The sequence below is a fragment of the Lipophrys pholis genome, assembly GCF_963383615.2.
Source record: "Lipophrys pholis genome assembly, chromosome: 22".
NCBI classification, from domain to species: Eukaryota; Metazoa; Chordata; class Actinopteri; order Blenniiformes; family Blenniidae; genus Lipophrys; species Lipophrys pholis.
The window spans coordinates 9,935,767-9,962,842 of NC_137644.1; the positions used below are offsets into that span (position 1 = coordinate 9,935,767).

General features: G+C 44.4%; 2 protein-coding genes across 3 annotated transcripts; both read right to left on the minus strand.

Annotated features, from left to right (window-relative positions):
• Positions 1 to 1,969: 1,969 nt before the first annotated feature.
• On the minus strand, positions 1,970 to 20,084 carry cped1 (cadherin-like and PC-esterase domain containing 1). The gene is made up of 22 exons (XM_080491581.1): positions 19,868 to 20,084; positions 18,873 to 19,374; positions 16,095 to 16,251; positions 14,780 to 14,874; positions 14,528 to 14,612; positions 14,309 to 14,378; positions 13,731 to 13,890; positions 13,537 to 13,649; positions 13,348 to 13,420; positions 12,293 to 12,451; positions 11,701 to 11,805; positions 11,505 to 11,614; positions 11,367 to 11,434; positions 10,716 to 10,902; positions 10,469 to 10,640; positions 6,454 to 6,553; positions 6,219 to 6,355; positions 5,922 to 6,142; positions 5,736 to 5,837; positions 5,328 to 5,415; positions 5,094 to 5,240; positions 1,970 to 5,004 (listed from the first exon to the last, which is right to left on the minus strand). The coding sequence occupies exons 2-22, from the start codon at positions 19,137 to 19,139 to the stop codon at positions 4,792 to 4,794; spliced, it is 2,829 nt and encodes a 942-aa protein (XP_080347707.1). The 5' UTR covers positions 19,140 to 19,374; positions 19,868 to 20,084; the 3' UTR covers positions 1,970 to 4,791.
• A 1,429-nt stretch (positions 20,085 to 21,513) lies between these two features.
• ing3 (inhibitor of growth family, member 3) lies at positions 21,514 to 26,584 on the minus strand. 2 transcript variants are annotated; one of them, XM_080491549.1, is made up of 12 exons: positions 26,452 to 26,584; positions 26,236 to 26,307; positions 24,654 to 24,754; positions 24,355 to 24,420; positions 23,466 to 23,562; positions 23,312 to 23,383; positions 23,098 to 23,214; positions 22,861 to 23,024; positions 22,590 to 22,780; positions 22,298 to 22,493; positions 22,115 to 22,153; positions 21,514 to 21,906 (listed from the first exon to the last, which is right to left on the minus strand). In XM_080491549.1, exons 1-12 carry the CDS (start codon positions 26,477 to 26,479, stop codon positions 21,790 to 21,792), a joined length of 1,260 nt encoding a protein of 419 aa, XP_080347675.1. In that variant the 5' UTR covers positions 26,480 to 26,584; the 3' UTR covers positions 21,514 to 21,789. The 2 variants fall into 2 exon arrangements, 1 of the variants encoding a protein (XP_080347675.1); XR_013936470.1 differs by having other exon boundaries at positions 21,524 to 21,906; positions 22,590 to 22,771; positions 22,964 to 23,024; positions 26,452 to 26,574.
• Between the last annotated feature and the right edge of the window lie 492 nt (positions 26,585 to 27,076).

A 27,076-nucleotide genomic window follows, 5' to 3' on the forward strand; every position in this document is an offset into this window, starting at 1 on the left:
ATTAATAACACACACCAACAACAGTCAAGACAGACACTAGTTAATGTCAAACTAAAAAGTTTCAACTATTTACTTTCTATCAGACAAAGTGACTAACTAGCAACTGTTACTTTATCCTCCAAGTTAATGTAAATCAAACTAGTTAATGGAGGTTAAAAATAGTAATATGCTTCAGAAACTTAACTGCGACCTAACTATTGTACTTTATAAACTAGTAGAGCTGATCCGTGGTGAATTAGAGGAAGTTAACACGTAGTTTCTACAAAAGAAAAGGTAATAAGTTTATATTTGAGATTAGTTATCTTGTTAATACAGTTCTGAAAGGTGGAAACTAGAAAACGGTTAACTGGTGAGTGAAAGTTAGTTATTTTGAAATACAATTAGTTAATACGGGTTACAGACTGATAATATACATCAGAAACCTTTTTTTTAATCAAAATTAATGTAAATCAAACTTGTTAATAGAAGTTACAAATAGGAATATGCTTCAGAATCTTAGTTTACATCAGAAATTTGCTGAGTAAAACTATTAAAGTAGTTGATGGTAAATTACAGCGGGTTAAGATGAAATACAGTTACTCTATCCTCCAAGTGAATGTAAATCAAACTAGTTAATAAAGATTAAAAATAGTAATATGCTTCAGAATCTTAGTTTGCACCAGAAACTCACTGAATAAAACCAATTATTCTACTTTATAAACTAGTTGATGGTAAATTACAGCAAGTTAAGACGTAGTATTGAAAGAAAGGATACTAACTAATATAAATTAGTTACCATACATTTTGTATATACATAATGATAAAGTAAAACCACGTGGTTAACAAAGTTGGAATGTAGAAAAATGCTGACTAGTAGTTAGTTATGGGTCAATAAAACGAGTTGGTAACAACATGGTGATATGTATCAAAACTAGTTAAGTCTGTATGTTAGAAGCTTCTTTTTTTTAATAGCTCAGAATAAAACGCAGGTTGTGCGCGTGCCCTGCAGGTGTGCGCGTGTGCTGGGGGCCCCTGTGCGCGCCGCCGGGCTCGTACTCACATCCAGCTGGCCCTGCAGCACAGTGGACAGACGGAGGCCAGCAGCAGGCTCAGGGCGCACATGTGTCGGACTCCACGGCTCCGGCTCTCCATCCCTCTTCATGGACCTGCTCCTGCTCCCGCTCCGTCCATCAGACCCGGTCCCGGAGCGCCCGCATCAGTCCCGGTTCCGGCGCGCGTGTGTTTCCCCCTTCAGGTGCGTGCGGAGCCACGTCCCGCGTAAAGTCCAGCTTCAGTCTGACGGAGAAGCAGCGGCACGAGGAGACCTGTTCCGAGTCCTTGACCGTCCTGATTGGAGGGGCTTCGGTCAGAGCTGGACCCTTATTGGCCGAGTGGACCTCCCACGTCATAACTAATAATTCATCGTGTTGACGTTTTGATCCGCGAGGCGGTGAAGATCAAGGAGACGAGGAAAAATTTAAATTGCCGAAATTTTGAATGAAGTCTGGCATAAAAATTAAACACGCCGAGAAATATCTGTGCAATTAGATCAAATATTCAGAGATGGAACATATTTAATATTATTCATATTAAAACAACTGGCTTTACGTCTTTTATAAACGTTCTGTTACTTAACCAAGTCAAAAACCACAAACCAAAGTCCACTCAAAAATCGCTCATTTTAAAAATTTCTAAATTTACAGCTCAACAATAATTTGCTTCAATATTCCATAACACAGACAGTAAAGGAAAGATTTAAACGGCTCATTCTGGTTCAAGAAACAAATAAATTAATCTGGAAAAACTGTTTTCTTTTTGTTTTCTTTTAATTAATGTGGCCAGTAAACCCAAAAGTTAAAATTATGAATGAAGCTTTCCAGAGACACCATAAACCGCCATGTTATCATCCAAGTGTTGTTCCATTGTTTATTAATCTGGTTAACATAGAAATTCTCCAACCAGCTCAAGAGAGGAAATCTGAGGCCAACTTCATCATAGCATGTTTAATTTCAGCTGATAATAAAAAATACACAATCTGCACGTCACAAGTGACGTCACGTCCACATAAATAGAAATAAAAATAAATTTTCCAGCATGTAAACAAGTTCAGAGGAAAGAAAGGGCCAAACAAACATTTGTAGAAAAATATAGAAAACACAAAGAGTGCAATCTTTGGTTCATGTGTAAAAAACAAAGTTATCAATTCTTTGGTGCAGAGTATGACTTTATAATCTGATAATAATCTGATATACACATTAAGCAGCCGGTGAGCTCCACACATATATAAATATAGATTGTTCTTATGTACAGTGAGGATAGGAGAGCTGTTTCATGACACTATGAGACTACCAATCAATTACTAGTTACATTCATTCAAAACTACTTGACTAATAAAATGCTAGGTTGTATGAATAAGTAGTAACTAGCTACTAAGTAATTCCTATGACTCAGACTAGTTTGTACAGAAACAACTAGTACTCATCAGGAAGTGGAAACCGACAACTAAAACAACTACTTAGCACAAATACACAGATGTAACTAGTTGGTGTGCTTTATAAAGAGGTTACTATCAACATAGTATGCATTCAAAATTAGTTCGAACTAATTCGAGAGAAGGAAAAAAAAATGAGTTAGTAACTAGTTACTGACCAGTTACTGTGACTCAATGATTAACTAAGAATTAAACCGCAAAATTATAACGGATGCTTATCAGAATGTAATCCAGATGAACTGTTAATTTAGTATGGTACAAAGTAATTAAACTAGTTATTACTCATAAAAAGCAGTTGATGTATATTAGAAGGTGGGTTAGTAGGAATAAAAATTAGCTGAATTAATCTAACTGGTTTATATTAGAAACAAGATAGTTCCATTCAGTTACTGAGTCACGCCCTTCCAAAACTAGTTGGTAAACAAAAGTTAGCAGTGTTGCTATATAAAATGATTTCTCATTGCTGAAACTACACACATTAAAACTTGTTTAGCATTAGAATGTGGTTACTAGTAAACAAATTTGTAAGAATTATTTGAAATGCATTTGAAAAATAATTCATGAGTAGATATTAGAAAACTAATTAGTTTATGTAACTAAGTATTCTAAAAAGTTAATTATTGTGACTCAAGCGACATGAAAAAGCAGCTATTACACATTAAAAACTAGTTACTGAGACTATTAAACATAATAGTTTCATTCAAGCATTAGTTTGTGGCTAACTAAAACAAGCTGTTAAATCTCAAAAACTAGTTTCTTTAGTGAATATATCAATCATAGGTACATTTTTGTCACTATTCATTGGAAACTAGTTACTACAAAAGAAAAGCAATTTAATCGATACTAGAAAGATTAAAATCGAATTAAAGCAGCTTATTATGGTACAATGCATCATATCCAACTAGTTAGTCTGCATGTTAGAAACTATCATACAAACAGCTAGTGTATAATAGGGTAGTCACTTAAAATAAGAAATTTGACTGGTGAAGAAACTAGTATGTTTGGGAACATAACCAGTGCACTTTTCAAATTAATTAGTTCAGGATCATTAATAAAAGGTTAGAGCAGCTAGTTAGCACACACAGGAAAGTAGACAATATGCATCAGAGTAGTTAGTACACTATGTAAACTCATGTTTTCGCTGGTAGCAATTAGTATTTGTCAGAAACCTTACAAGCGAGCCACTGAAGCATGTCGCGTAAACTAGTTAGTTTATGTGCATCAAAGGCCAAATGATAATAGAAAACATCTTAATCAGGAAAGAATAATTAGTTAAGAGAAGTAACTAGTTGCCTGTTGAAAACTGGTAAACATAAGTGGAAAAAACTAGTTTCTGGTAATTACTATTTATATTAATGAATGAATACTAGTTATTAGAATTACCAGTTGAGAGGAGTGACTAACTGATGAGAACTAGTAGTTCATCAGGAACTATAGAAACTAGCTGGTGTGCTTCGCACACCAGTTTGTGCACATTTGAAGTACAATGATTGGTGAGGAAACAGGTGAGACCCCGCCTCCTTCTCCTCACAGACTCAGCCTCCTCCTCCTCACAGACTCCGCCTTTGATATCTGAGTGCCTGCCTCCTCTTTTTGAGACTCCTCCTTCTCTTTGACTCCACCTCCTCAACCTGAGGTCCCGCCTCCAATTAAGTCCAAGCCTCTCTAATCAGACTCAAAGTTTCCCATATAGAGATCACGCTTCGTTAGAGTCCCCGCCTCCTCATTAGAGTTATTTTCCACTTCCTCTTTTTAAGACTTGGCCACGTCACATGAGTCCCAGCCTCCTCTGGAGAGACTCCGCCCCTTCTTTCTGAGCATCTTGCCTCTGTTTGGGCCCCGTTTACATGTCAACGTTTCAAGTGAAAACGCATCGTCTTTGTTTCATAAAGGTTTCGCGTTTACACGGCAACATTCTGAAAACGACGTCCATTTACGCGACAGCGGCAGAAACACTGACAAGGACATTGTTAGCATGCCAAGCCAGGAGTTGGCGCTGTTGGTTGTTTTCGGACTGGAACCACACACACAGATAATGATACACTATAGACATTAACAATGGTGAGTACACGGACGGAATATGGACTGGGAGTCATGACTGTCTGGAGTGTTCTCAGAAATGTCCTCCCTGAAAGGCCTTTTCAAAAAGTTGCGTTTTCAGTGGCTCTGAGCACCATTGTCATGTAAACAGAACCCCAAAACGCAATGAAAGTTTTGGCGTTTTCACTTAAAAAATGCTGTCGTGTAACTGTTGCACTACAGACTGTTTTGAGAGCCTTCTTCTGCCTCTGAAGTCCAGGTCCTGGGGGGGTCTCTGGACTTCAGGCCCTGGTTCTGGGACAGAGGCGGCTCAGCAGGATCTCAGAGTACACCTGGTTCACCAGTCCTCTCACGTGGTAGCGCGGTGGTCTGGATCCCACCTCCTGCTCAATGTCTGGTGCAACAGGTTGACTGCTGAGCCCAGGTCCAGGTCTGGTCCCATTCGTGGCAAAGGTTGACTGGATCAGAGCTTTCGGAGACCAGAACTTCTCCACCTGAAAAGAAAGGAGAAGCACCTCGTTTGTTTTGGTGACTTTTCTTGAGCATCAGGAGGAGCTGGCTGAGGTCTAGAAGCAGGGCGGACCTCGTGGAAGTGACAGGCGCAGCGGCCCTGCAGGAACTCTTTGTACCGACCCATCGTTATGCTGAAGGTGTCGATGGCTTCATACCCATGATGCTCTGCAGTGTTGATGATGTTGCTGTTATCATGGTACAGAGCCTGAATTTCCGTCTGATACAAAACAAACACACTGATGAATGCTTAGAGGGGGCGGGGCTTAATAGAGAGAACAGGGGTGGAAAGAGGACCAGAATATACCAGAGTCAGAGACCGGATCCCGTCGACAGGAAGGTGGAACCCCATCCCCAAAGATTTCACCACCACAGTGATGTTACTGAGAGACTGTCTGAGGAGGAGGAGGAGGATGAAGAGGAGAACAAGTATTAGCCATAAGCTAACTGCTGTTTCGAAGAACCCAGAATAGCACATGTGAGGAATTATTAGAATAATTTTTAAATGATCCTGGAATCAAATGGATGGCTGGTTAGTGTAGTCTAATCCAATCCATTCTGTGCAGTGTCATGTATTGTGGAACAATCTAATGACTTGGAGTACCACAGGGTTCAATGTTTGGTCCCCTGTGATTCTGTTGCTGTGTGTTAATCTGTATGTTGACGACACTGCAGTTTATACTTGTGCTACTGGACCTCTCTTCTGTGTGTTTACCTGTCCAGAACCTCCCTGACTGTCCTCAGGTGATCTACTTTCAGCCACTGGACCCCGCCCACCACCAGAACCGTCAGGTTGGAGTTCATCAGAGGCCGTGACCTTTACAGAGGAAATCAGCAAACATTTAAAGCTACGACAACAAAGGTTCTTCACAAACCTGGATCAGTGAGCAGGTGGTCTCACCTGTGCAGCAGCTGCAGCAGCGCCTGTCTAAAGGTCGGCCTCTTCTTCTTTTCCAACCAGAACTGAGGATAGTAGGAGTAGCCGACCAGGGTCCGGCCCCCGTTCAGGTTCTTGTAGATCAGTGTGTCATGGGCTTTTCCCCAGTCCTCCAAAGTGGAGTTGACCCGCTCCATCAGGAAATACATCATCCCCCGATTGGTCGAGTCCCCGATAAACAGCACCTGTAAAGGAGGCGGGGCCACAGGTGAGTAACGAAGAAGAGCCAGACCAATTAAAAACAGTTACGCCTGGATTCACCTTTCTGTCCATCATACAGTCTTGCAGCAGGGGGCGGTCCACCATCGGGTGGGAACAGCCGTCTGGTTGCCAGGCAACCTCCCTCCAATCACACGTCCTGTTGTCAGAGCAGCTGAGACACGGCACCACCCACCGACCTGCAAGACAGGTGAGAGACAGATACAGTAGAATAAAGTCATGTGACTTCAGCGGGTTGAGTTTCTTAAAGAGACAGTGCAACAGTGAGAGTTGAGACCTGAGACGTGTCCTGAGCTGCAGGTATGAACTGGACCCTGAGGCTGGACGTGAGGCTGTAGACCACAGGGGACACCAGGCTGGACCAGCAGACCACAGTCCTGAAACAGGGACAGGTATGAAGACGGGTTAGAAGCTGAGATGGGGGGGGGGGGGGGGGGGGTTGTTGATCTTTGTTGCATCCTGCCTCATATAACACAAAGTTGACACACGAAAGGAAATCAGGACATCCCACACTCTCTACAATCCCCCTGGTGACCAGAATCAGCAGCTGATTGGTTGATTGCAAAGCGTTTCTGTCAGTCTGGAATCAGTTTGAGGGGACGTTTCTGATTGGCCGAAATGTTCCGGAGGACGGCAGCCGCTTCATTCAGACGTCCTGGTCTTGTTTCCTCTTCACTCGTCTCTTTCGTTCTTTCTTCCTCTGCTGTGGTGTGTCATCAGTTGTCGTCCTCAGCTCGGAGGTCAGAGGTCAAATAAATCCAGCAGTCGGGTTCAGGGGCCCCGTGGGAGCCGCCACGTCTGGCCCCGGCCTCAAAGCGCCCGCCGTCACAGACGCTCCCTCTTCTACCGCCGCTGCAGGTTTCATCGTGGCGACGTTACATTCTGCACGCCGGCGTCGCAGCTCGCAACAAAGTGCCACAAGAAAACTTAACAGGGATTTTCTTGTTCGTACCTGAGCTCAGAGTCGGGCACGGCAAAGGCAGCCGCCGCCACCGCCGCCGTGCCGCAACAAACGCACCGCCGGCACGCCGCCGCACCTTTCATCACGCCACAAGAGGCCCGTTTAAGGCCCCGGAGCGCCGCCACGTCAGCTCGCAACTCGTCCGTACCACAAACAGGAAGCTGACGCACAAACACACAACAGCACGCCCGCTCCATAAAACAACATGCAGAATACACACAAAACCTAGACACAACACACAATACCAGCATCTTGATATAAACACACAACTACACAAAATACACACAATACCAGCATATTTATATAACCACACAAATATACATAAATACACCAAAAATGTCACTGTTTCTAACTGCACGCACAAATACACACGCAAAACACAAATACACACAACTACATACACAAACAATATCTATTTTTTATCTGCACACACAAATGCCTAGACAAAACAAATACACACCCAGAAAACATCAGTGTTTCTATCTGGACACACAAATACACACAACTACATACACAAAAAAAAAATCTGTGTTTTGATCTACACACAGAAATACAAAGAACTACATATGATTAGACAAAATACGCAAAAGAAATCTTCTCTTTTTTTTTTGTGCACACACAAACACACGATAACAGTAACCAATACACACAAATTCACCAGACTATACACTAAAGCACACACACAATTACCCACAATAAGAAATCCAGACCAATACAAACCGAAAACACAGCAAAGCAAACCAAGAAACACACACTCGTACACACGAGCTGAACACGGTGCCACATCGACTCCAGAGTGACTACGTCAACACACTCTGAGAAAAGCTCCAAACATACAGGAAAAATCTTATTTCTTAAAATTCCTTCAATATTAAGCGTTGGCTTTTTTTTTAAAAAGAAATGAAAGTGGTCGTGTAGACAGACGAAACATAACCAGAGAAACATGTGAGACGAAGAGAAAAATTTTGAAGAAATCAGCAGCAACATGTCAGATCTCATCAGTCAGAAGAGGAAAAAAAAACAGTCGGCCTTGACGTGAGGAGAGCCGAAATCTGAGAACTGAGGAAGAAAACAGTAGAAATAACAAGAAAACAGGAAGAAAAAAAATGGAAGAAAACATAAAAGATGGGAAGAGAAACTTTAAGCAACTTTATTCATATAGCACTTTAAACCAAAGTACTTTACAATGAAATAAATTGAGTGACACAAAATGCACCGTGCACAATTCACACATTATGGTGTGGATGAAAAAGAACAACAAAAACAGGAAGAAACACATGAAGAGATACAGAAAATATAGGAGGAAAACATAGAGAGACATAAGAAGGATTGAGTGAAACAGGAGGAACAACAAAAACAGGAAGAGAAACAGAAAGAAACAGAAAGATAATCAGGAAGAACGGGAACTGAAACAGGAAGCAAAGCAGGAACAGGAAAAATAGGGAAAAACCGATAGGAAAGGGGAAAATGGAAGGAAGAAGAGAAACAGAAAAAAAACAAAAGAAAAAAACATTTTTTTTCAAAATGTAATTAAGTGCAGCTTCTCCATGGCGTTCATATGTTCTGGAGCTTCAACAGCTTTTGTCCAGATGTGGACTTTGTTCAGGACCGTCGCTATGAAGCAGAAGCTCCTTCAACCTCCTAATAGGCTCATAGACTTATTATCACCCACTTTAATGTGGGTTGATGTCACCTGATGATAGGAACGGTGGACTTCAACAGTCTGAGCCTGAAGGTTGCCGTGGCGACAGTAATAAACACATGAGGCGACATGACAGAGAGACTCTGAGTAATGAAGTCCTGCAGCTTCATCAGATAAAGAGTTCAATAAGACAGCGAGGAAATGAGGAGACGACACACACACACACACACACGTCAAGCATGACCACTACACTACACCACACACACACACACACACACACACACACACCTCAAGCACTGGTTCCAGGGCAGAGGAACCAGAACACACACACAGATGTGGGGTATGAGGAGGTGCTGCCCCCTGCTGGTCCCACCTCCACATCGTGCTGAGGACTCACTCCAAGAAGACAGAAAACTCCCGGGACCCGAACCTGTGACCTGCCCTCCACTGTCACTGTTTACAAACATCTGTTTAGTTTACATGTAAACAAAAAGAGGGGAGAGGACGAGTTAGAGCTCCTCTTCCTCCTCCTCCTCCTCCTCCTCCTCTTTCATTTCATCCTCTCAGGACTTCAAAGAAAGGGCTGCATCAATGAGCCCTCTGTTCTCGGGGGCCCGTCCGGGGCCCCCCACCCCGACCCCACCGAGATGATGAACGCCCGCTCTCTTCTGCTGCTCCTCATGACGGAGGTGTACAGATGGATCACAGGTGGATCACAGACAACATGAGCCCGGAGGGGTGGTGGGAGGCCAGGGGCCCCCCACAGCTTCTCACTGACAGATCATTCAACCTGCTCAACCTGAAAACGGCTGAAATTAAAGTAAACACACACACACACAAGACCACCAATCTGTGGTCAAAATTCCAAAATAAGCATAAAGAGACAAAAATTTATCCAAAAAGGACGTACAGCAAAACTGAGACACAACATCAGCAAAATGAGTGAAACAACTGAACCCCCATGAGGAATACACGACCCCAAAAAGATGTTAAAATACTAAATACGTGAGTAAAAACTCACATATCCTGAGGTAGGAAGAACAGACGCTGAAGGAACGTGTGTGTTTATATGTTTTTCTAACTTTCACATTTCATGTACATCTTGTGAAATACTAATTATAAACACAAAGCATGACTTCCTCCTGGAAAGTGCCTTGAAAGATGCATTTAACTTAAGTGGACAAAAGAAAGCAAAATACATAAAAAAAGACAAGGAATGTTTCTCAAAAGTCATATTAAGAGTAATTTTCCTCAAGTAGAACATCATAACACAGGACAGAGGTACACAGTTGTGTGGAACAAATATTTTGAAGGAATCTGGAGAGACATCTCAGCCAGCCATTTGCCCGTAAAGGGTTAATTGTGTGTGACTGTGACCTTGTTTCACGTTTCAAGTGAAAAAGCATAATTTTTGTATTTTCGTTTCGCATTTACACTGCAAAATTTTGAAAATACGTGTATAAATGTGTGAAATTTCCAACTGTCATGGAGCAGACACAAAGAATAATAGTCACCTGAGACAACTGAATCTCACCAAGTACGCACATCACACAGAATCGCACACCTCAGACAAAATAAAAGCACAAGAGGCCGTTTTCTTTCTGCCCTTCATACGTCCAGAACATCAGTGAGTTTATAATGTCACAGCGGGCCAGAGCCCAGCAGCCAATAGGAAAGCAGCGTTCCTACCTGCAGGAAGCTGCAGGTCACATGATCTCCGAACATGGGCAGAGACGGCCGGCTCTCCCGGGACACGAGGACGGTGTAGATCGTCATGACGACGGGCTTGTCGGGGTCGCTGTCGTCCGTCACCAGGATGTTGATCCTGCTGTCGCCGAGGCCTATCGGGAAGTTGGCCATCCTGAGGGGACGGAGACGAATCAGGGCCCAGACTGAGGGAACGAAGGGGGGGGGGGGGGGTTGGACCACGTCTCACCTTGGTCCTCGGTGCTCGTCCAGGTGCACCCTGCAGGCGGCGCCGATTGGCTCTGGTCGGATCCGGACGGTCACCGTGTCGAAGGAGACCTCGGTCCGGTATGCCTTCACCTCCGGACTGAAGGGCGGAGTCAGCGTGAGGGCGGGGTCAGTGTAGATCTGTCGCAGGTGGGGGTCCATGCACACACCTGAGAAACACACACACACACACACACACACACACACGTGCGCGTGACCAACACTTCTTTCTGTTCTGCTCGTTTTAGTTTTACAACTGGCTCTTATTATTTGACTAAACTCCTGTTTACTGGAGGAGGAGCCTCAATAATCATGAACTAACACAGTCTCCTGGAACTTCAGCTAACATCTGGATTATAGAGCAATTTCCTCCACTAACATCCAGATTATAGAGCAACTTCCTCCACTAACATCCAGATTATAGAGTAACTTCCTCCACTAACATCCAGATTATAGAGCATCTTCCTCCCGACTCATTAGCTCAGCCTCAGTCAATCCTTATGCAAACACGATGATAATACAGACAACAGGTCAGACTCCACCATGATGTGGGACCTCCAGCTGTAACTGTGAGGTCTGGCCTACAGGGGGAGCTGTCTTAATTTCCATCACGCTGATAGAAGCAGTTTCTCACCTTCATCCTGAGGACGAGGAGGCACCGCTGGCTGTTGGTCAGTCGGCTCCTCTGTCTTCTCTTTGGTTCTGAAGTAGAGAAGAACTTCCAGTCAGGAGTTCAGGCCACACATGTGGACTGAGACTTTAAGGTTCTCACCTGCAGCTGCTGTTGGTGTGTGGGTCGTAGTGACGAGCGAGGAGCAGGCGGAGGTCCGAGAGGCTGCGAGGAGGCCATGAGGATGAGGTGGAGGGGATGCTGGGATAGAGCTGCAGACAAGACATGTTGAAGAAGAGCGTCTCCTCTCAGATCTACACACAAAGTCAAACACAAACACACAAACACACAAACAGACCAACGTGAAGGCCGATGGCGTCCTCAGCTGCTGCTGCAACCGCAGAAGAAGAAGGAAGTGATCCTCTGACAGGCACACACCAAGAGTCCTCCTACAGAGACCAAACTGTGCACACACACACACACACACTTTTATTTAATCAATACATTTTTTTTATTGTTGAAATTTTTTTTATTGATTGATTTAATGTTTATTATTTTAATGCTTCATTTATTTACTTAAATGAACTGAACTAGTAGCAATTATATATAAAGAAATGAATAAAAATAAATTATATATTTTTTAACTTTCTCTTTTCTTTATTAAATGTTTTGTGTTCAGAAATTGGAATATTTTATTTATCAAAATGTTTATTTTTAAGTATTTAAATGTATTCACAGTGCTTCACTTTTTTATTTTAACATTGATAATCAATAGCTAAATACAGTTCTTTTAATAAGTGTATTTATTTATTTGATCCATTTTACTGATTTAATATTATTTAAAAGAGTTAAATAAACAGGAAAAAAGTTTACAAAAAATTTTAACTTTAAAAACATATAATTTCATATTCATGAATGAATCTAATTTAATTTAATTTGGAGTCACTCACCTGTTGCCTCTCAGCCTCAGGGGACATGTGTGTGTCAGAGGACAGGTGTGTGTATGATGTCAGCAGGAAGCGCAGTGTGTCCTCCAGGATGTGGTCTTTGGTGATCTGTCGCTCGAATGTGTCGTCGCTCAGCGAGGAAAATGTCAGTTCAGCATCCACCTGAGGATCAGAGGACAGAAGACCAATCAGAACGCGGCTGAGGACACACCGCCCTCTGCTGGATGCCTGGAGTCACTGTGAGGACACATTTGGCTCGGGCGGGATACTGAGCACAGGCGTCTGAGGTCCAATAAAGTTCAGGTCTTCAGTTCGAACAACAGAACAAAGACTTTCTTCATTCATATCAGTGAAGCTTTAAAACTCTTCAAACTCATCATAGGTGAGTTTCCACAACAGACCTCTGAGATCAAAGAGCTTCCAAATTAAACCATCTGCTTTAATCTCTAGCTCACCAATTACAGGCGTGCGTCACCCGGCGACCACAAATTGTTACACCTCAATGACCACAGGTGTGTGTTTCCTGAACAACGGCACGTGTGCATTACCCGACCCCTGGTGGACACATGTTGAGTCGTTTGGATGAGACCAGTTGTTACCTGGATACAGGTATGCGTTACTGTAATGGCCACAGGTGTGCACTACTGTAACGACCATAGATGTGTGTTACCATAACGATCACAGGTGAATGTTACTGTAATAACCAAATGTTCATGTTACCGTAACAACCACATGTGAGTGCTACTATAAGGACCACAGGTATGCACTCCCGTAAAGACCACAGGTTGCGCATTACCCTAACGACCACAGGTGTGCATTGCTGTAACGACCACAGGTGTGTGTTACCATACTGACCACAGATGATGTGTTACTCTAACGACCACAGGTGTGCAATATCGTAACGACCTCAGGTGTGCAATACTGTAACCATGACAGATGTGCGTTACCATAACAACCACAGGTGCATGTAATCCAAATAATGACAAAGTGGATGCAGGTGTGTGTTGCCTGCACAACAATAGGTGAGCGTTATCAAGATGAGCGCCGATGTGCGTTACCTTGACGACGACAGGTGTGATGGAGCGGCTGAAGAGCAGAATGAAGGTGAGCAGCTGGAAACAGGAAACACACCTGAAACAGCAGAGGAGGAGGAGGAGGAGGATGAGGAGGAGGATGAGGAGGAGTTGTCAGACAGCAGGAAGTGATTACAGCTGCTCTTCTGGCACAGTGGCAGGTCAGATAATCACCTCTCCTCACTGGACGCCGCCGCCTGCAGCACCTCACCTATCACACGCTTCACCTGCCCCAGAGCATCATGGGAGGTCGCTGGTCCAAGCTGCTCCAGCAGGAAGTCTCTGAGCTGAGGAGGAAGTGAGGAGGAGGATTGAAGGAAGTGAGGACGAGGATAGCAGAGGGACAAGATCTCAGACAGCTGGTTCACCTTCACTGGTCGTCCCGCCGGCTGCTGATTGGTCGTCACCACGCTAATGTCATGCAGGAACGAAGTAAGCGGGGTCACTGAGGTCACCAGGATGTACACGTTCACCATGGCAACCAGATCGGGAGGCGGGGCTTGATCAGGTGAGTTACTGTCAAAGAAACTGAAGGAAAAGATGAATATTTACTCAATGACAGCTGAATCAAACTAAATCTGAGCCAGATTACAACTGAAACTGAATTATAGACCAAACAAAACCTAGAGTAGAGAAAAATCTTAGCTAAACTTTAACCAAACCAAACCACACTTTTTGCCAATATATTTGAATTTTCAATAAGTTACTGTTACAGACACATCTCAAAGAAATCATATCTGACATGTCAGTGAATCTGAGCTGAATCACAGTTAAATTAATAAAGTATATTAACAGTTTTAGGCGAACTAGACAGAAATTATTCTTGCCAAAATTTCAGATTTATGGTCACTAAATTCATCACAGCCAAATTATACGCCTTCTAAACCTAATGACAAACAAATTTTAACTGAATATTCCAGAAAACTGTTGAATTTCCCATACACACCTGTCTGGAGGAATGTGGAGCCTCTGATTGGTCGATCCACATGAATGTGGCCTCATTGGTAAAGCTGCACCTAAGATAAATAGAGAACACCAAGTTCAGTTGTTACCATGGTGACAGATTGTTTTAAAACTTAAAAATGTGAAGAAAATCAGCTAAATAAAACTCTTCACTCTTCCTGACTCCGCCCCCTTTTGTAGAGTCACCTGGAAGCACACTCACCTGCCAGCGGAGAGTGAGCGATGAAAGCACACAGACCTCCTCCTGCGTCTGAAAACGCTTTCATCAGGCTGGGAAGAAGGTTCACCTGATTGTTCACACACACACACACACACACACACACACACACACACACACACACACACACACACACACACACACACACACACACACACACACACACACACACACACAGGTGAGCTGTGTTGTTATCACACAGGTGAGTTGAGGTACCAGAGGACAGGTGAGTCTCACCATCTGATGATGCTGCAGGTGAGAAAAGGAGATCCTCCTCAGACAACCCTGCTCAGCACCGCTCAGACACAGGAGGAGGCTCCACCCATCCACACCTGCAACCAGACAGAGACAAGGAGGAGTGTCACACCTGTAACCATGGAAACAAAGGAGGGTCACACTTGTAGCCATAGTGACAGAGTCATTGAGGAGGGTCACACCTGTAACCATGGAGACAGAGACAAAAAGGAAAGTCACATCTGTATCCATGGAGACAAAGGAGAGTCACACCTGTAACCATGGTGACAGAGTCATTGAAGAGGGCCACACCTGTAACCATGGAGACAGAGACAAAAAGGAAAGTCACATCTGTATCCATGGAGACAGAAGAGAGTCACAACTGTAACCATGGAAACAAAGGAGGGTCACAACTGTAACCATAGTGACAGGGTCAAGGAGGGGGGGTCACATCTGTAACCATGGAAACAAAGGAGGGTCACACCTGTAACCATGGAGACAGAGAAAAAGGACAGCCTCAGCAATTACCAGGAATTTTCCAAATAAGTTATATCTTTCTCTAAAATAAGGATATATTTATCAATTCATTCATTACTATTGTTACTCCTCAGTTTATATAGTCGTGTACTTCTTTTATTAAGTACTTACTCAAACATTTTTTTTCTGAAAGGGGCTTGTGATCGGAGGAGTAGCAGTAGCAGTTTCTTTATGAGGAGGAGGAGGAGGAAGAGGAGGAGGAGCTCTGAATAAACATGGAGCAGGAACATGTGGAAGTGATTGAGGACCTGAGAACAAACTGATAAACACACACTGAAGCCAACAGTCGGCTGAGCGAGCAGAACATTTCTGATCCTCTACGGCCTTTTCACTTTTTCACCAAAAACACCATCCTCCTCTTCCTCCCCCCCCCCCCTTCCCAGGAAGTCTCCACCCAGCAGAAACATCCTGACCCCTCACACATCTGAGCGTACAGACTGTGTTTACACCACACTGCAGAGGAAACATGCCTGTGCTCACTGCGCTGTGACTCCCTCGTGTTCCGATCCTCAAACAGCCACAGACGTTGGGACAAAATGTGAGGCTGGACTACAAACAGACCACAGAATTACCCTGTTTAAATTGCAGGTTCAGTCAGAACGTCTCAGAGGAGTTGGGATAAGGAACGACAGGAAAGAAAACCTGAGACAGGTCAAAAGGTCAGTCTCGATGACTGGGTATAAAAAGAGTCTCCCAGAGAGGCGGAGTCTTTCAAACCTCTGAGTGTGGCGGCACAGAAAGTTTGTTTATGCGGTTTATTTGCGGTGGCTGTGTTGTTTACCCTGCGGGCTCCGCAGCAGGCTGCTGGTCTCGGCGTAGCGGGACAGGTGGACCCGGTGGTCCAGCTGCCGCAGGACTCGGTGGTACAGCTGCACCTCGGTGTGCGACGGCGGCAGACGACCCGTCAGGACCACGGCCCTGCGAGGCCCGGCCTGGACCTGAGGAGGAAAGGGAGGACAGTTTAGATGGAGGACAATTCACGAGTGTTTGTTTGTTTAATCGTCTGAAAAAAAAGAAGAGGATAATCAAAACAAAACTACTTTGTTCCTGTTATAGAAAAAAAACGGTGCTGAGTCACTGAAAATGTAACATTTTGAAAACACACGGTCACCATGGAAACGGGAAATCGCAACTTTTCACTTTTCACATTCCGCACAAATCGTAGGACAATAACAACAAGAGCAATCAAAGATTTCTGACGTCCGCCAAAGGTTGACCTGGACACACACACACAAAAAAAAATGTTTCTGGATGACCTCGAAACTTTAATGGCATCTTCCATGGTCTAAGATCTGTTCTGCTCCATGAGAGTTTCTGCAGGTTTGCCACCAGTAAGCGGTGACTGGCGTGAAGCCGTGCCAGGAATCAGAGCCGAACAGCTGAGGACCGACAGCTGAGACGCTCAAGAGACACGAGAACCAGCAGCCACGCCACAGGGGGTCACAGACTGCTGGGGGAAAAAAAACAAAAAACCACCGGATGGAGCCTGAAAAACCACGGAGACCAACAGAGACCCTGAAAAACTCAAAGCAACCAGCGAGACCAAGAAAGACCAAGTTGGTCCTGACAGTTTCCGACAGATCCAGAAAGTCCTTTAAAAAGCTAAAAACTAATATGCTGAATTCTCCAGTCGGATAATGACGAGTCAGCAAGAATCACATTGTTTGAATAAACATTCACTTTAAAAGGTTTTTATTTTTCTCCTCATGTTTCTTTTCACTGTCTCGCTTCCTGGTCGTCTCTGACCCGACGTCCTCATTGAGTCCGACACCCGGACGTGTTACCTTCTTCGTCTGTGGCGTAAAGTCCCGGCGAGTTTACACGCGAGCAGAGGGCAGAGCGGAGGAAGAGGAGGGAGAGGAGGACCTCCCCCCCCCCCCCCCCCCCCCCCCCCCCCACACCTAGAGAGCTGCCAGGGCCCCTCGAGGGGTCTCCAACCTCCAATTGACCCACCTCAACATTATTTGCTGAAGGAAACTGTGTCTTTAAGAGGAACAACTGACAGCAACAACATGAGATTTTAGAGCGGCAATAAAACGACACAAACGCTCTCTGTGTGTGTGTGTGTGTGTGTGTGTGTGTGTGTGTGTGTGTGTGTGTGTGTGTGTGTGTGTGTGTGTGTGACCAGACCCCAGGATGATTGACAGGGTAAAAAATGTTTTATCAGGGACGAGGACGTACTTAAAATACCGAGAGCATGCTGACAGGAATCCCTGCCTCCTGATTGGTCCGCACGGCGGTCAGTCACATCACAGTAAAATAAAACCGGGAGTACACGCTGTTCATTCCCTCACACTCTAAAAATACTGCAACAATGAGCCAGGAACAGCTCGCGGGCAGCAGAGGTCCATTCAGACAAACTCATTAAACTGCGTCAGACTTTTGACTTCTGGTCGTGATTGGATCCAGTTTAAAAAGCAGAAATGATCCGATCGGGTTTAGTGAGTCCAAACACCTCAGTCTGGTGGATTCAACTCTAAATACTCAGAAAATATCTCCACGTTGTTCTTTTAAAGTGTTTTTTTTAAGGCAAAGTTGAAAGTTTTCACTATTTGGAACACATTTGAAACTGAGATGGATTCTATTGGGCCAAATGGCCAAAACCAGTTGAAACTAGTTTCAAAACTTTTTTTTTAAACTAGTTAGGCTCTTTTGGGACTAAATGATGAAACTTATTGGAAGACCATTTCTCGTGAAATCTTTACACAAACTTCACTTTAAATTCTTTCAAGCCAGTTATCAAGGACCAGTTTAAAACCAGTTTGAAGCCGAAATGGATCCAGATTCTGTGGCAGAATTGGGTCCAATGTAAAAGGGAGTTGGAACCAGTTTAATATCAGCTTTTAAATCCATTTAAAATGACGTAGTTTCAAAGCCTAGTTGGTTTTAATGTAAAAATCTATGACAAGCAGTTTAAGGACTATTTGAAATCTGTTTGAATCCAATTTGGAATCTGTTGAACACCAGTGTGAAGCCAAGTTGTTAGTCATTACAATTGTTTTTAAACAATTTGAAAGTCCTTCAGACTCACATTAGAAGGCAATTTGAGTCCAACCTAGAAGTAGGTTGGGAATAGTCTTCAAGTAGCTTGAAACTAGTTGGAAACCACTACAGAACCAGTGTAAAACCATTTCCAACCAGTCTGAAACCTTCTGTCAGGCCTTTTGGCTCCGGGGTAGTCGTGAGTTTCAAAGAGTTTTAAAAGAGTTTGGAACCGGTTCAGTGGAAGAACTTTGGAACCAGTTTAAAACCTCAAACAAGTTTGAATAAATGTACAGTTTAACCTGTTTAAAGCTACAGGCTCTGATAAATTCAGTAAATCACAATTCAGAAGTAATTATCATGATTTAGCAGAGAAGCTACCAAGCTAACCAGCTCGCCACAGCCTGATCAGTCCCAAGTTGTTCCAGCAGGTGGTGCAGTGAGTCTCTCCACCTCTAATCCTGCGATCAGTTCAATAGCAGAAGAAGATTCTGACCCGAGGTCGAAGCAGAAATGTGCGGCGGGACAGTGACACCGGTTAGCGTAGTGGTAGCCTTTCGCTCACAGGTGGACTCACCTGGGTTTCTCTCTGCAGAGCCTCCAGATCACAGATCCACCTCCGGCTCTCCGTCAGGACTTCTCCTTCAGTCGGCCTCCTGCTGTCTTGCTGTTGGGGGCCGGACCGGACCCGGCTCCGGTTCCGGGCCAGGACCAGGGTCTGGTAGAAGAGGCAGACGGCGGCTCCGAGCAGCAGCAGCAGCGGACCGGAGCAGGAGCGGCGGCGGAGCAGCGACCCGGCCGCCCGGATGAGGAGGCCGCCGGGGGAGGCCAGGAGGCGCCGCATCAGAGGAGGAGGACCTGGACTTCACCGCCCAGAGGATGACCTCCTCTTCCTCACCTTCATCATCTGAGTCCCGAGTGCAGGCCGGGTGCCCACATCAAGACGCTTTATCACAGTGTGGTTGGTGGATCAGGACTCGGAGGGACTCGGAGCTCCTGCTGACGGTTTGGTGGAGCCGATACCTGAGCCGATACCTGAGCCGATACCTGAGCCGATACCTGAGCCGATACCGGCGGGTCTGTTAAGAGAAAATATGTTGGATCACCAAAAACCAAAAGAACCCTGATTCCCACGACAGTGAAGAGCCACTCTGAGTCGATTCACTGGAGGAAACCAATAAAGCCTCGACCACAAATATTCAAATCACCAGATTTCTAATGAAAGTTCTGCGATGAAGATCGTTGCTTGTCCGAAAAAAAAGTCGCTTCACTTTGAAAATAAGAAAATCTTAGTTTGTTTTGGGTTTTTTCAACCAGCAGATGTTAGAGCCTCTTTAGATTTAACTTGAAATCAAACACATCTGGAGATATTTGGTTTGATATTGGAATAAATCTGGTCTCAGGCAATTTCCCCATCAGGTCCGGTACAGTTTGAAATCGTTTTAAAAATAAAAATGTAGCAATTTTTGAAGTTTGCTATGAAAAACTGCAGAAGAGTCTTTTATGTTTTAAATAGAACGTCTTGTTACGGTGTAGAAACATGCATATTTACCACAAATGTTCATGAATTACCGTTTTCAGCAGAACGGGCGATGTTCAACTGGAAATTTAAAGAAAAAAAGTCGATTAATCCGAGTTAATATGGTTCGTGAAACTATATCGAGGTGTAATAAGACTTCTGAGTGGTAAATCTGAAAACGTGAATCCAAACAGAAGTCAGGAGTCACACAGAGAGAATTCCCTGTGAAGTCAGATGAGAGAGTCCAGCAGTGGAAAATCTAGTCTGTGGAGGACATCGCTTCTTTTTTCTTTTTTTTCCAAAAAAGAAGAATGTTTTCAAGTTTGAAGACAATGAAGGAAAGTTTTGAAAGACAAAAGAAAATAAAATAAATTTCCCGGCGGTTCGCGCAGACGACGCGGCGAAGTTCGGCTGCGGTTCTGTGCGGGAATCATGTGGCTACATCTGACTCCACACACACAACACACACACACACACACACACACACACACACACACACACACACACACACACACACGCGCACACACACACACACACACACACCCCTCTTCTTCCTCCTCCTCCTCCTCCTCCTCCTCCCTCGTCAGCGCTCCAAACTCCGCCGCTTTGATCCGTTATGTGGCTTCTTCATCAGGTCCTTGAACGCAGCACGGAGCTCATAGTACTGGTCCGGTTAAAAAACACCATCTGGTTCCAGTTAGAAACCCTCAGAAGGAGGAAGAGGAGGAGGAGGAGGGGGGTTCAGGTTTCAGTCCGGCCTCCGCGGGATGAGCTGCTCCTCTTTTTCCTCTGTTTTCTTTAACTTCAAACACACAAATCTGTTTCTTCCCTTCTTCTTCTGTCAGCTGGAGTTTAACAGTCTGCTGCTCGGGAGGAGGTCACACCTCCTCCTCCTCCTCCTCTTCCTCCCCCTCCTCCTGGAGTTATTTCTGGAACACATATGTTTACAGCGTGTGTGTGTGTGTGTGTGTGTGTTTTGGGGGTAAAAGTGGTATAAACCAGGAGCAGCTGAGCTTCCAGGGACGTGAGTCAAACAAAAAGTTTGTTGTTGGTCAAAAGTTGCTTTTCATGTGGTTTTGTTGGATTTTACAAGATAAAATTAACTTTTTTTATTTTTCTTTTAATTTGATTGAATGAAGTGAACCAGACTTTTTGCATCGTTTTCTTTGGCTCCGTCAGTTTAAAGAACCAAGAAGTTCAGACTTCTGTAACTTCCTCTAGAACCTCTGGATTCCATCCTGAGCTGCTCAACTTTCACATCATTTTTTTAGGCTTAAAAAATGCACTTTTCAAACAAATCTAGACTATAATTAAACTCATTTTATATCAAATGACTGCTTTTCACAGCCTTGTTTACACAAGTCCAACTTTTTTCTTTACTCGTTTTGTCACAAAAGATCGGATCATGTGATATTCTCCTGAACTAAAGGAAATGTGTCCCATATATTTAGATTTCAGGCTTCCTTGGTTTTAGTTGCATGACTTTAATGTGATATGAAGGGAAAGGTTTGTGGTAACACAGTGTGTGTGTGTGTCTGTTGTTTTCATGTTTACAGAAATGAGCACATGAACTCCTAAAGGAAATGATGAGAGCGACGGGTTCATGATATCTGAAACGAAAGACAGAAAAAAGGAAAAAGAAAATAGAACCAGAAGGTTTGTGTTCGCTGAGGGAAACACAGGAAGTAGAGGACTGAACCAAGATGTTTACCAAAACATCATTTTATTGACTTTTTGAACATCGGAGGACACAAACAAACAAACAAACAAAGCTCCCTCGGAGGCTCCGGAGCCACATGAAGACAAGCAGACGCTCGGCCTCATGGGAGAAATGAGTTCTGCTCTGAGACGTGAGTCCGATTGAAGACCGTCCGACTGGTGGCGGGTGATGGAGTCGAGACGGCGACGTCACGAAGCGAGAGGGGGTCGAACGCGGTGCGGAGCGTCACACTGTGACCTCTGACCTCCAGGCAGTCTATTTGTGGCGGCTGCCCCGCCTCTTCATGGCCGCCGTGCACTGAGGACAGTACCACTTCCCTTTAGGAGCCTCGGTCAGACCCACACAGCCGTAGTGGAACCACTCGATGGGACACTGAGGACACACACACACACACACACACACACACACACACACACACACACACACACACACACACACACACACACACACACACACACACACACACACACACACACACACACACACACACACACACACACACACACACACACACACACACACACGTCGGTGAATACACACAGAGCTCTGAAACAAACAAACAAACAAACAAGACACTCACGTCTGTGTTGTCACAGCCGACCATCTCTCCGTAAGAAACCTGCACAGAGCCAATCAGAACTCAGATCAGTGACATCGTCACAGAACAGGAAGTCACATCAAAAACTACAACTCCCATGTGTGTTGGAGCTGTGACCAGTGTTGCCATGGTTACAGGCACTGTAATGTGTGTGTGTCCAGTCACCTGGTTACAGATGCAGTATCGGGGCTCGTTGGGGTCGTAGGTCCAGTCCACCTGGCTGTTGGCCTCGGCTTCGGGCAGCGCCGACGCCTGCTGGGAGAGTTCCTGAGCCAGAGCAGAGGAGGAGGAGCAGGAGGAGAGTGAGGAGGAGGAGGAGGACGAGGAGGAGGACTGATGGTTGGAAGACTTGATGCTGCTCCTGGAACAAAAAGGAAGGTGACGATGATGATGATGACGATGATGAGGCTCCGGTTCACCTGCAGATGGTAAACGGCGAGCGAGGACGAGGTCTTACTTGGACTTGCGTCCCCGGGAGTCAGAGGTGGTGCTGGGGGTGAGTGTCTGGGTGAGGGTGGAGGCCAGGGCGGAGGAGGAATACCCGCTGGACTCGCGGCTCAGGGAGAACTCCCGACCCAGCTGGAAGTCGTTGTTCTTGATGGCCTCGTAGCTCGCCTTCAGGCTGGACGTCCTGCGGCCCTCCTTCATCTGCGCACACACACACACACACACACTCAGCATGGCTGGCACAGCAGGCAGCACTGAAGCATGATGGGAAGTTCCCTCACCTGAGCGGTGGCCTGGACGGCCTGAGCAGCTGCCATGGTGATGGCGCCGGCGCCGGCCCCGGGGCCCGCCGGCAGAGAGCTCAGGTTGTAGGAGGGCAGCGGCTGCGAGGAGTTCACGCTGTACACGCTGTTGGTGGACGACGACGTGCTGTTGGCACGGCAACCTGCGGGGCGACGCACAGGTGAGTGTGTGTGACAAGTAACGACCCAGCCCAGAGTGTGCGGGTGTGTGGTTACCTGGCGTGTTCTCCTTGGAGGCGTCTGACGTGAGGGTGGACAGCAGAGCTTCGGACTTGAACTTCTTCTCTGGAACGTGTTCTGTGGTGTGGTGCGTCGGAGCGCTGTACTTCCTCTCTGCGGACACACAAACACACACACTAACCCACTGCACGACTACACACTGCCCCCTGCAGGACCACGAGGTAACAACGTGCCGAGAACACAGACGTACTCTCAGTGGCCGTGTGCGAGTGGACGTGGTGGTTGTTGACGGGCTGTGACGGACTGTCCATCTCCAACGATCCTGAGCGGCAGAAAAAACAAACAAGCATGAAGTTAAACTGAACGAACAAACAAAGGAGCTCTGAAAGTGCTGCAGCGCTCACGTCTCTCCAGGATCTCCGTGATGCCGGCGTTGTCGGCCTCCAGCTCCATCTTGAACTTGGCCAGTTCCTGGTCCAGTTTACGCAGGTGACGGTCCACCTGACAACAAACAAACAAACAGCTCAGAAAACTGTTCACGGCTCCATAGAAACGTCATCCATCATCAGTCAAACTTGTCACTGCCCAAAAAATTAAAAACAAGTTGACCCTAGATTTTTGTACTTAAAATTTGTTTTCTCTAAATATTACAATGTTTACATGTCACACCGTTGTTGTCACGCTGTAAGAGCGTTTACGTGTTAAGTTAAACTTCCTGCTGAGTCATCCTTCTGCTTCTGACTTTGTTGTTGGTCACAAACCAACCAACTGCATGTGGTTATAAATCAGCATCTGATGTTTAATGGGTTCTGTCTGCCCTCTGCTGGCGAACAGGAGGAACAGCAGCAGGTTCAATCACCACATTTGTTTTCATTACAGACAAAAGCAGGAATCTGAAGGAGGCCGCCGCCCACTGTGCGACTGTGACATTCAAACACATCTCTGATTATGGGCTTTAATGATCAGCCTCACTACAACAGCCAACACTAATGGGGCAGGAAGTGATGTCACAATCACAGCAACATTTCTAAGGAGGGAAAATGTCGAACCACATTTAGAATCTCAAGTTGACATAACTGATACAAAACATACAAGTCCCTTTTCCTAACGTTGTTTATTTACTGAAGATGTTGCAAAGTACCTACAGGTACAATAACATACCCGTGATGCACGACAACATGCAGATAAAGTTCTTCTTGTACAAACTTTAGAAATCCAAATCAGTTTGGTAATAAAGTTATGAGATGTTAAACGTGACGCGCTCTGTAGGAGACTTAAAACTATTCAACTCACCAGGTCGTAGATCTGATTGGCCAACTGGACCTTCTCATCAGCATCCTCCAGGGCTTTGTAGTAATCCTGACACACACACACACACACACACACACACACACACACACACACACACACACACACACACACACACACACACACACACACACACACACACACACACACACACACACACACACACACACACACACACACACACACACACACACACACACACACACACACACACACACACACACACAGTGTGAATACCTCCTTTCCTCAACACACGGGCAAACACCAGCAAATCTCCGTCTCACCTTCTTGATGACCTCCATCTGCTCTTCTCTCCACTCGGGTTTGTTCTTCTTGGCGTTGACAAAGAACTCGATGACTTTCTGTTCCAGCTGATCGGTGGCATCTGATCACACACACACACACACACACACACACACACACACACACACACACACACACACACACACACACACACACACACACACACACACACACACACACACACACACACACACACACACACACACACACACACACACACACACACACACACACACACACACACACACACACACACACACACACACACACAGAGGAAGTCAGACGCCATCAGAGCACATGCATCCTTCAAGAGTAATCCCCATTACTGGTCTAGCAGAAGACCTGGTGCTGGTGATTACAATTATTACGCTTTTCTTAACAGGATCACAAAGTGGTGAATACAAAAGAATTCATCTGAAGGGCGGATGAATAAAAAAATTGTATCTTTGTCAATTAAGTCCCACAAAAATAAGTAAAATGATTTGAATGACTGAAACCGACCAGAATCTCATTTCCTCAAGAGACGACTATGTTCTGACTTAAAGCGTGGTCATTAATAACATTGCATATTCCTGTGCTCTACGTTCACCAACCTTCAATTTACTCACTCGTGTGAATTACGATTATTACAGGTAAAGACAATACATAATATGGACCTATGTGTGGAAATATGAGTTTACTTGGGAGCCCAATGTTGGATTTGATAGTTTACACGAGTATTAACTGAATTCATCCAGGATGACTTACAAAGAAATCGATTTGTTTGCACATTTTAACTTATTTTGATTTACTCATAGAATTTGTTATTTATGTGTATTAACGCATGTTTAGATAGGTGGCTGCATATTCAGATATAGTGTATATGTATTTTCATAAAATACAAGTATTTCTTCCATTTCTAAAAAGTGTAATTATATGAATATGAATTACTCAAAATATTAATTTAAAGCTTTTTCTAAAAATACTAACTAATCAGTAGGGACTAACCCAGTGAAACTATGTTAATCCAAGATGACATATGTATAAATGTATATATGTGTGTGTAAAACTTCAAGTTAGTATAAATATTTCTTCTTATTTGTATGCATCTGTACTTTTACTTGTATCGAATTAATTTAACAAGAATAAAATATATATAACCTTGTAGTTAGAAATGCTAAAGACAAGATTAAACCTACGTATATTACGTAAATTGTAATATACGTACATTACGTAAAGGGGGGGGGGCTGTCTACGACCGTGCAAAGTTTTAAAGCATTTTTTTTCACCATACATGAAACATTCAAAGATGAAAAAATGACCTTTTAATGAAATGTGCAAAAAATATATTTTGTTTTTATGTTTTTGTGTAAATAAAGCTTTCCAGTAATTAGAATCGTAATGGACAAATCATGAATGGGATTTTTTTTTTTTAAATAGGTATGTCAAACAAAACGTGTTTTAAACTTAGATCACAACTATTAACACATTTGCAAAATAACCAGTCTGTGCAAGTCTAATGAAAAAGCGTGACAAAAGTTAGTTAACTAAATCGATGCTCAGTTGTTTGGATGCGTTACGCACTCTGAACCTGCAGGTCCATCTCCCTCATTTCCGTAAACCTGTCGCGGAGGTCCATGGGAAGCTGCTCGATCACTGCCGAAGAAGAAGAAAAGGCGGGGACAACGTTAGCATGGCTAGGCTAACGGCCGGGGCCGCCGAGAACGCCAAATAACGCACAATTCACGCGCAGTGCGACGCGAAACCATCGCCATCGCACCGATACATTCCCACACTCACTCTCGAGATAATCCTCCAGGTACAGCATCGTGGCAAATTCGACGTTTTAACCGTTGAACGGTGGAAAAATCCTGGTTCAATATGGCGCCGCCTGCCGCTGTCTCTCTCAGAAAAAAATACTACGAATAATGAGGTCAGAGAACGTGACGCACGCGGCAGCTCTTGTCCCGATTGGTTGAAATTCGTGCGTGCCTTCGAACGTTTATTCGAAACTGGTGCATCATGGGAGTTGAAGTTTAAGTAGTTAGCTTGTTTCTCGTCAGGATACGATTCGATTTATGGTGAAAGGCCTAAAATCAGACAGTTTATTGAACCTTCCCCACTTTTTCTCATTTAACTGCTCAGTTAAATTCATATTCTGACAAGTTATCCAATTGATATATGAAGAAACGTTAATTCCCTTAAAATTACAAAAACCATATTCAGTGCTTGGGTCTTATTGGCAATTGCAATAGATTTTACTTATTTTATTTTCTATATGTTTTATTTTTACTTCATTTATGCTCCTTTTATACCTTCCTAAATCGCATTGTTTTAAAGTATTTCTTTTATCTCCTTGTGAAGCAATGTGAATCACCTTGTGCCTGAATGGTGCTTTATCTATTCTATTCTATTCTATTCTATT